This window comes from Triticum dicoccoides, chromosome 5A (assembly GCF_002162155.2).
Source record: "Triticum dicoccoides isolate Atlit2015 ecotype Zavitan chromosome 5A, WEW_v2.0, whole genome shotgun sequence".
Classification (NCBI taxonomy): Eukaryota; Viridiplantae; Streptophyta; class Magnoliopsida; order Poales; family Poaceae; genus Triticum; species Triticum dicoccoides.
In genome coordinates this window covers 25700417-25710399 of record NC_041388.1, presented here as the reverse complement: position 1 = coordinate 25710399, position 9983 = coordinate 25700417, and the positions used below count along the sequence as shown (strand labels likewise).

At 44.7% G+C, this 9983-nt stretch overlaps 1 protein-coding gene across 1 annotated transcript; it reads left to right on the top strand.

Moving 5' to 3' along the window:
• The first annotated feature begins 899 nt into the window (after positions 1-899).
• On the top strand, positions 900-8635 carry LOC119298886 (ubiquitin carboxyl-terminal hydrolase 8-like). Its single transcript, XM_037576191.1, has 13 exons — positions 900-1176; positions 1274-1513; positions 2791-2926; positions 3088-3147; positions 3227-3319; positions 4229-4540; positions 4629-4769; positions 5517-5687; positions 6225-6482; positions 6577-6722; positions 6896-7453; positions 7601-7874; positions 7989-8635. The coding sequence occupies exons 1-13, from the start codon at positions 1067-1069 to the stop codon at positions 8196-8198; spliced, it is 2709 nt and encodes a 902-aa protein (XP_037432088.1). The 5' UTR covers positions 900-1066; the 3' UTR covers positions 8199-8635.
• The last annotated feature ends 1348 nt before the right edge of the window (positions 8636-9983 follow it).

The following is a 9983-nucleotide window of genomic DNA, read 5'->3' as shown; positions in this document are numbered from 1 at the left end:
ATGGCAAGAAAGACTTTTGCCCAAAAATCGTGTTCAACTTCTAAGTTTCACAATGATAAAAAGGTAGACGTGCCTAATCTTCTCATAGGTTGATTCCATATAAACACCGCTCATTTTGTTGACACATGGAAAATATGGAGCTAAAATTCGGTAGTTTAGCTCTTCCACGGTTCCGTGATTCTAAATTCATAACCCTAGCGCTCATTTCCATTTTAGGCGTGACCGCCCGCCACTGCTAACGTTCGACTCAGCATGTGTCATGACGTATGGTGCGGCGAGTGGATGAGCATGCACCGACGTCTCGTGGAAGTATGCTACGCCACGACAGCCCGTGGTGGTGTGGGTGTCGTGCGGCAGTGACATATTCTTTGTGTACCAGGCACAGAGACACCACAGATGACACGCAAAAACTGTGGGTTTTCATCGAGAAGGCATTAATGAAGGTTGCTCCTTTTTTGTCGAGACATGAAAGTCCCTCGAGCGCAGCTAATGTACTATAAGATAATAAAAGCAAAACGACACACTACATCACGTGGAGAAGCAAGAATCTAGCCTGCAAGTTACGTATCGGTTTTCCTTGCGAAGAGGTGGGCAGCTCGTCGATACGACATCTAAGCTATGTCGAGTGCCATTACTGTCGGACAATGCTCTTCCTCCTCTGCCGTCCCCTCCCCGGCCCTAGACAACCATATTCCTTTTCGGAGAAAATTACCAAGATATATGGAGTACATAGCAAAATTTGTAAGAAAGACTTTTGCAAGGAAAAAAAAAGAAAAACCGGTAAGAGAGACAGCAGGCGAGGCTGACGGGTGGGCCCGGCTCTAGAAAGCGCTACTACTCGCTGTGGCCGCGGCGCGGTCCGATTCGATCTCTGGTCAAGTGACTCATCGTCCTCCGCGTAAATAGCAGCCTTCTCCTTGAGGGCATCGTCTTCTCCACCCCCTCCTAGCCTTCCGCTTCGATTCAATCCAAATCCAAATCCAAATCCAAATCGATCTCCTCCCCGCCGCGTCTCCAAATCCGCCGCTCGCCCGCTCGCCGCCGAATTCCCTCGGATCCCACCCCAATGCCCTCCTCCCCGCTCGCCGCCGGCGACGCCGCGTCCACCTCCGGCCCCGGCCCCGCCTCCGCCGCGCCCGCCGATGACGACGACCGCGTCTTCCTCGTCCAGCACCGGTAAGCGCTCCAGCAAACCCTAACCCTAGCCCTCCGATCCGAGGCCGGCGGGTCTGCGGATGGCATCTCTGACGGCATCGCTGCCCGAGCAATGCAGGTGGTGGAGGGAGGCGCAGGAGGGCGCCGAGATCGACGCGCACGCGATTCCCTACGCGGCGGCGCCGTCGGGAGCCCCCTCCTACGGGTTCCGCGGGGTGCTCAGCCTGCTCATGAGCGACAACGCCGCCTTCACCCTCCGCCGCGCCGACGACCTCCTCCAGCCCGAAGCCTCCGCCAAGGCCGGGGCCAGGAGCTACGCGCTCGTCGCGGCCGACCTCTTCGGGAAGGCACGCACCTGGTGAGCACAAAAGCCTCTGCCTCTACTTGCTCGTTGGGACGGGAGCAGATCATGGATTGGATGAATAGATAGATGCATTTGTAATGCCTAGATTCTATGCCGTGCGTGCGCGGGTTATTACGTACGCGATGATGCATGGTATTAGTATTGGACCAAATCTGATGGTTGGCGCCCAGTGAAGCTTTAGGTATCATATGCATTGCCCTGTCGATTAATACATGTGGTTTGGTCAATAGGTATGTTCTAGATTCTAGATTGGAATCACCCTTGCCGTTGGGGCTAAAGGGAGTTAGAGAACCAAGCCTTGTGCCCTATGTTTCTAAAATAGCACCGGTAGTCTCAGGTGGGCTATATAGGGTAACTGTCCGTTGCTCGCTTGCATGCGCGCCACTGAGCTGCCTGCTGGTAGAATGAATGCGCCTAGGCGGATGGATTAATTCGTCGATATTGTTGTGTCGTCTTGTGCACACACTAGTTTGTTATCCTCCTTATATCTGTACGGAATATTAACTTTGTATAAGCATGCTATAAAGTGTGCAGTTGGACTTATTTGCGTTACATGAAAGGTTTATTAGTGACACGCTTACTAACGGTCAGTGATGGATTATTAATTATATACGTATTACTTTGTACATAGTATTCCTTCTTATTAAAGCAATGTGCAACCAAGCCCGAGAGTTCTTTGGCGTCAATTTTCCATGAAGGTTATAATTGAATTTTTTTTTTCATACTGGCTCCGCGGAGGCTACTACTGTTGATGCTCTGTCTCCAGCATGTCTAGAATAGTTTTGTAGGAGAAAGAAAGAATATGATGGTCTAGTCTACTATATGGTTTGTCGTTTCATCTCTCGTTTGTCTACCATAGCCGATGGCAACAAGTGGATATTTATTGGTTCACTTTATGCTTTTGTGTTGTACGAGTCATAATAGTACAAAGTTACAAACCCAATTTTTCTTGAGTCTTTAGATGAAGCTTGGATGTAACCCACTTTAAACTATTCTGAGGGAAATTCATTACACCATGCAGCAAGTTCAGACCAAGAGATCTGGTATTACATTTAGCCTGTTGCATTTATTCCTTGAGCTGGTGGATGGATGGGAAGTGAGATTACATAGATGTAATATTTGAATGCAATGATGCACCTAAAAATTAGGCCTACCAATTGTGTAATATATGCATAGCTGGCTGGTTTAGCTATGCTCCAATTTTTGGTTTGCCCTGATTGTTTATATTATCTGTCTCATAACTTAATTGATTTCTTGATTTTCTCACCTAGGCATTCCGATTCTCTCAAGTCTAATGGCAAAAGTTCATTGCTTACTGAAGAGGCATCCGTAAACATTTATCCTATAATGCTTAGAGTTTCGGTCACTCGAGGTACAAATGCACTAACGGTGAAGATCAGTAGAAAGGTATGTGTTATTTTGCACACTATCTGCTTCCCCTCCTTGTTTTGAAGGAAGGTTTCTCGGCAGTGTTGGTTTTGTAAAGGATCTATATGTTTTCATGCATGAATTTCACCTCAGTTCATAAGAAAACGGTGTTGTTCTAACTTCTACTTTTAACATATCAGGACAACTCAGCCGAGAACTTTAAAAGAGCAAACAAGATTCTGGCTTCGGAGTCTGAGCCGGTAATTTCTGACTATTTTCACTTGAATGTGTAAAGTTTTGTGTTTCTTTCTTTTTGATCACATGTCTATTTATATTTAGGTTCACATATGGGATTTCTCTGGGCGAACAACCTTCATATTGATGAATGAATGGAACCGTATGCCCCAAGATCCTCGGTCTTCTGACCAGGAGGTCATTATCTTCTCGATCAAATTTGCCATTCTATTGCCTATGCTTAATTTCTTGCATAAGATTGCTATAAATTAATTGTACAGTTGTGTTGATCATAGTCTTTTATCTCCTAGCCACTTCTTAAGGCTTTTCTACTGCATTACTACTAATTAGCCAAATTAATCCCCATAACTGTTATTTCCTCCTGCAACATCGTAATTTTATTTGAATGCGGAGCACTGTAACGCTATATTGCTGGTTTCTTGAGTAAATATTCACCGTCCTAATGAAAATTTTATACTTTGGTCACTTAAATTTTCATGTGCACATGGGTAGTAAGTAACTAATAGTTGCAGTTGCTTTTAAGCGGGTTGAAATTGGAAGTATTTATAGCCCGCATCTTCTCCGAGCTTTTGAAATCTAACCTCGCCTCAATGCTGGAGTGCTAGCCTGTTTATTTGCAACTAAATTGGGCTAATGCCTGAAGTTCTACTTATATCTGGCAAGTTATAAGCATGTTTAGCATTGTATATATTGGTACTGGTACCCCCCTCCCTCCATAATATCAAAGATGATGACCGATCTGGATTGAGCCAGCTTCCTCAAAATAGATGAGTTGGCTTCTGCTAGGTTAATCCAGACGCGCCTGGCTTGACTAAACGAAGTATACACCAGGTTGTCCTTCCTAGTTACTCCCTCTGTCTCAAAATGTAAGACGTTCTTGACAGTGTCAAAATACGTCTTACATTTTGATACGGACACTGTCAAGAACGTCTTACATTTTGAGACGGAGGGAGTATTTGATACTAAATCTAACAGCGGTTAAGTTCTGAAATAAGATCTTCAATGGCCTTTTATTCATATCTTTAGATGAGTAATGGAATACTTCTGTAGTATATTGTGCTTATATGATTTTGATCACATCTTCAGATGCCTCTGGAAATACAATTCTATGATATATCAGAACCTCCGGCTAATGGTGCTGCTGGGAGAAAAGATGAGTTAGCATTGACCATGGGTAGCTCAGCTTTGAGCAATGGTGGCATCATGGACATGGATCTGGATTCATCAGGTGGAATCTGTAAGCAAGTTGGCTCTGGTTTAATAGGATTAGACAATCTTGGAAACACATGTTTCATGAACAGTGCAGTCCAGTGTTTGGCTCATACTTCAAAGCTGGTTGACTATTTTCTTGGAGATTACCAGAAGGAAATAAACACCCAGAACCCACTAGGAATGAAGGCATGTTGAAATTTCTTTTACCATAAACACAGTTCATTTATTCTTAATTTTTATTCCGTTGCTCATCTAGACAATGTTTCTTAAATAGGGGGAGCTTGCTTATTCATTTGGAGATCTGGTGAGGAAGTTGTGGGCTATTGACGGAACCTCATTTTCTCCTCGCCAGTTTAAGGCAAAACTTGCACGCTTTGCCCCCCAATTCAGTGGCTTTAACCAACATGATTCACAGGTTGGTAAATTTCTTGTTTTCTGAAAGACACAGATGTTTTTAGCATGGTTGGCAATGTGTTAAGCCACTTAATCCTACTTCCATTTTCACGTTCAGAATCAATTAGCCTAAATTTACGAGTCATGTTACTTGCTACTGTGTTAATCCTGTCGATAATTTACAATGCCAGAATCCTGTGAGTTTGTGGTCTAGTTTGGTTTGCATCCACGCTATGTGGTGCCTGGCCTGGAGCCTCCCTGGGTTCTGCCTGCTATTTGTTTTGGTTGGAACCCTTAAAAATAATAGAGCTAGCCTGGCCTGCATAGCTCAGGCCAATAGTTAGCCTGTCAGGCGTCAGATTCTAGTTGCCTGGACCGTGGCCAGCGGCTGCCTGGCGCTAATCAATCCATTTGCAGGTGGGTTGTGGGCTGATGCGTCAGTTATGTGTATACTGCCTACCAGGCCCAGGCCCTGTTTCGAGACAGGTGCTAGTCCAGGCTGCCTCACCAGGCTAGAAAACTCGGAAGTCCTAGGCCCGGGTCAGACAACATTCCTGCCCAGGCATGCAGCCCAGGGCAGCAACCAAACTAGCCCTGTTTAATTGCTTATATTTCTTGAGGGTGTTGATTATTTCCTTTGTATTATTTTCACACTTCCCAGTCATGTAGTAGTATTTTAGCAAACTCACATAGTGTTTAGTATTTACCTGGAATGTTTTGTGAGTGCCAATAGATTGGTTTACAGATGACTTTCCTGTGCTATTTGTAGGAGCTTCTTGCTTTCTTATTGGATGGACTACATGAAGATTTGAATCGTGTCAAATGTAAACCCTATGCTGAAGCAAAGGATTCAGATGGTCGTCCTGATGAAGAGGTCGCCGATGAGTACTGGGGCAACCATTTAGCTCGAAATGATTCCATTATAGTTGATACATGCCAGGTTAGTTTTATGCGCATGCATTTTCTTGATTTTTGTAAGATATGCCATCTCATATCTCATTTAAAGTAGCCACTACTCTTAACTGAATTATCTTCTATTTCCTGTGGATGAATTAAGAAATTACTGGTTATCTGCTGTTAGATTCCTCCCATACTTACGGAAGCCATTTCCTAGTCCTTTTAATATCCATTAGGGGTGTCAGTGAGGGGCTGGGTATCAGCAAGTCAAATCATCAACACCTAAACAGCTGTGATACCAGTGCCCAGGCAATTCCGTTGGACTCCCTATTGTCCATACCGATCCATTTAATTGGCGGAAGGCAATGCATCTTTATACGTTATTCTTGTGGATACATATATCGAATGAAAGAGCAAGTAGAATCCCTTTTCAAACCTATGTAATTCGTGATCAAACTGGTATATCCATACACACTATTTTTGGGTGGAATGAATGTGGGTAATGGTCGATTTTTATTCTGGCTCCTTTAACTTGTATGCTTTGTCAAACTTTTGACCATCTTTGGTGCTTCATTGACAGGGCCAATACAAGTCTACGCTAGTTTGCCCACTTTGCAAGAAAGTTTCCATAACGTTTGACCCGTTTATGTATTTATCTTTGCCCCTGCCTTCAACGACAATGAGAACAATGACCGTAACAGTCTTTAGTACTGACGGCTCTATTGGGCCATCTCCTTACACTGTGAGTATACCAAAATCTGGAGACTTTAAGACACTCATCAATGCGTTAAGCAATGCTTGTTCGCTTAGAGACGACGAGCGCCTCCTGGTTGCTGAGGTATTATTCATTCCCGCATATCATTCTTGTGCCAAAAGCTACTACATATCCCCTGCATGCTTCCTTACTATATTTTTATGATATTTACATGTAGGTTTACAATAGTTCTCTCATCCGCTACTTGGAGGATCCCTCTGATGATATCTCCTTGATCAGAGATGGAGATAAATTGGTTGCATATCGACTTCCGAAAGACAGTGAAGGTGCAGCTGTAGTGGTGTTCAAAAGCGAACGTATGGAGTAAGTATAATCGCCTTGTCTGTTATGTTGTGCTGCCAAAGTTAGATCTCAGTTTTTCTGAAAGAAAAGAAAAGTTGGATATCAACGCCTTCATCGTCTGTTTTCTTTTGTTTTATCTGCTTAAGAAGTACAGATAGAGCCTTCTTACGACAAAATCTCCCTTTTATGTACAGGTCCTCCATCTCTAGTTTTGGTAGGAAGTCTTGGAAGAATTTTGGCATTCCTCTTGTATCAAATCTCCCCGACACAATTGATGGGCGTACTATCTACAATCTTCTCCTAAAAGCTCTGACTCCATTCCGAGAACCAAAAGATGATGTTTTGGATGCTGATCAAATAACTGGCAAAAGCAGCCCTGTGAATGAAACTTCAGACATCGATATGAGCTCCGATGCTGCAGAGTGCTCCAGCATGAACACTAATGCTGGTGAGGATGACATGACGACTGAAGGTGGCATGCTATTTTTCTTGAATACTGAAAGGTTCCCGAACCAGCGCATGAAGATAGAAATGGATCAAACTATTACACTTTCCAATTTGCAGAAGCGTTTGATTGTGTCTGTGAGTTGGCAGGATAATGGTCTCAAGCAATATAACCTTGATTCTTTGGATTCGCTTCCTGAGGTTTACAAGACCGTGCTGTTTACAAGGAGACCACAGGAAACCTGTTCCCTGTATGCATGTCTTGAAGCATTTATAAAGGAGGAACCATTGGGCCCAGAGGACATGTGGTAATTATTTTTCATCGATATTGTCATGTATCACTGTTTTATAATCTCTTGCTTTGAGTTACTTCCCCAAAGAAGTAGAAAAACTGCTGGAGGAAAAACATAGAAGCATGCACAAGTATTCATGTTTATTTCATTTTCTTTTCACAGGTATTGCCCAGGTTGTAAAGAACACCGACAAGCTAGTAAGAAACTAGACCTTTGGAGGTTACCGGAGATCCTCATAATACACCTAAAAAGATTTTCATACAGTCGGTACACAAAAAACAAGCTGGATACATATGTGGACTTCCCGATTCATGATCTTGACTTGTCGAGTTATATCCGCGACAGAAGCGGGCAGATGTCCAACCACTATCAACTGTATGCTGTCAGTAACCACTATGGGAGCATGGGAGGAGGTCACTACACTGCATATGTTTATGTAAGTGTTCTTTTCCCCGCTGACTTGTTTGTTATTCTCTGCATGTGCTTAGCCCGTTAAGCAAACACTGCATGTGCTTAGTCAGCTTCTCACACAAGGTACCTTCTGTTGCAGAATGATGGGAAAAAGAAGTGGTATGATTTTGACGACCGTTGTGTCTCAGGTCTTGAGAACGAGGATAGCATAAAGACGTCGGCAGCTTATGTTCTTTTTTATAGGCGGGTACATGGTGATACTAGCTTAGTAGATACAGAAACAACAACAATAGAAGAGTCTACTGATTGTACAACATCAGGAGTAGCGGCGGTGGGTGATGACTTGTGAGCCTGGACATTGTATAGCTGATTGGTTAATTGGGGCCTGGGGGGACAATTGGTGCTGCCAAGAAAGATCCAGTGAGGACAAATGATTGCAGCGGCATCAACTGACATTTTGTTGTGCGGCTGCAATGTAAAGGAACCGACATGGAAGGGAAGCCGCGGCGGTGATTCTTTCCAACACCCTGACTTGAAGGCGGAGGAGAAGCTGATAACTGCAGATATAGACAGGAATGCAGGCTGGCTGTTGGCTTGTATTTTGGTTACCGGGTGCGTTTGAAACCCATGATTTTCTTGGGGGTGGAGAAGTGGGGGTAGATAATTTATCATATATATACCGCTGTTGTTCCCTTGGTTGTTTCTGATCATGCACTGTGAACTCCTGCTGCTAATATTTGGCTCGACAAAGAATTTATATACATGGGTTCTTGTTGTCGTCCTTGTTGGGACTCGCTAGTAATTGTTGGCAGTTCTGTTTGTGCCAGAGCGCACGCACGTACGAATGTTGGCGGTTATGTTTGCCTCAATAACGTGCACCCGGCCTGTTCCTGGGAGGCATCAGCGCCGAGGATCTTTAGATTGGTCACCGAGCTATCCAGTCTCATTGCTAAGTCCATTGAACTTGCAGCTGCGGAACTCAATCGTCCCGAACTCCTTCGCAAGCGACCGCGCCTTGGCAGCACGCTCATGGTGGCCATGGCGTCCAAAGTTGCCTCGGCCGTCGGTTTGACGGCAAGCGTGGCCAACATCTTGCTCTCAGGATGGCCGAAGGGAGTAGGTCGGTGCTCGCACTGAATTGGACTGGGCGACTCACAATGGTTGGCTCCGGGGCAGTTGGCATGCTCTCAGAACAGGTTCAAACAGAAGGCTGACAGAAATCGTACACAGCCATCATTTGAGGGAGAAGACTCTGTTCTGCTCAAGCTTCAGCCCTATACCCAGTCCACGGTACCGCATACACTCGATATTCCATGTCTCTCAACTGAAGCCATACACACCAGATTATACTCTGGTCTTCTCCAAGCTACCTCGCACACCTGATCTCACAGCTACACCGGTCGAACCAATCGCCATCCTCGAGCGTCTCCTGGTCAAGAAAGGTAACAGCTCAGTGGTACAAGTGAAGGTGCAGTGTTCTTCGCCAGCTGCAGATTTGGCGTCCTGGGAGGGCAACTCAGTGCTCCGGCATCGATACCCTACGGCAAGATTCTGGGAAGAAGACGCTCGCGCTCAAGGGGAGGCAAATGTCACACCTGATACAGTATTATCGGCGGACCTGTGAGTGAGAGAGAGAAGTGTGTGTGTGTGTGTGTTGGACTAACAATGGGCCACATGTGGCAGGGCGTGTGTGTGCGTGAGTACTTTAGGCATCATGTAAACCGTGGACACGTTATGCAAATGAAAGAATCCAAGGCCAACTTATTCACACAAAAAATTAAAAAAATCTAAGGCGAACTTCAGTGCACATCCCATTTCGTCTGCGTGCGTCGTTTGGGTCTAAACGGATAAAAACGATGACCCAACGTAGCGATCCATCTCATTAGAGTGTTTGACAAAAAAACTACCATAATTGGAGCTTCCGCCCCACAGAACTACCATCTTTTTAAAAGTGACCGAAAACTATCAAAAAATTGAAACCTTGTAACTAAAAACTATCACTTTTGGATAATGGCCAGTTTAGACGATTTAAACGCGTTTATGACAGGCGGATCCCACCCGTCAGCGCTGATGTGGCTGGAAAGTTAACTTTGTTATTCCGGACCGTTAACTAGACCGTTATAACAGGTGGGGC

Excerpts from the sequence above, each read along its gene's own strand:
- LOC119298886 (XM_037576191.1), top strand. The coding sequence starts at position 1,067 with ATGCCCTCCTCCCCGCTCGCCGCCGGCGACGCCGCGTCCACCTCCGGC. Across the intron at positions 3,148-3,226 it reads TGGCTTCGGAGTCTGAGCCG|GTTCACATATGGGATTTCTC; the intron begins GTAATTTCTGAC and ends ATTTATATTTAG. Across the intron at positions 3,320-4,228 it reads CTCGGTCTTCTGACCAGGAG|ATGCCTCTGGAAATACAATT; the intron begins GTCATTATCTTC and ends TCACATCTTCAG.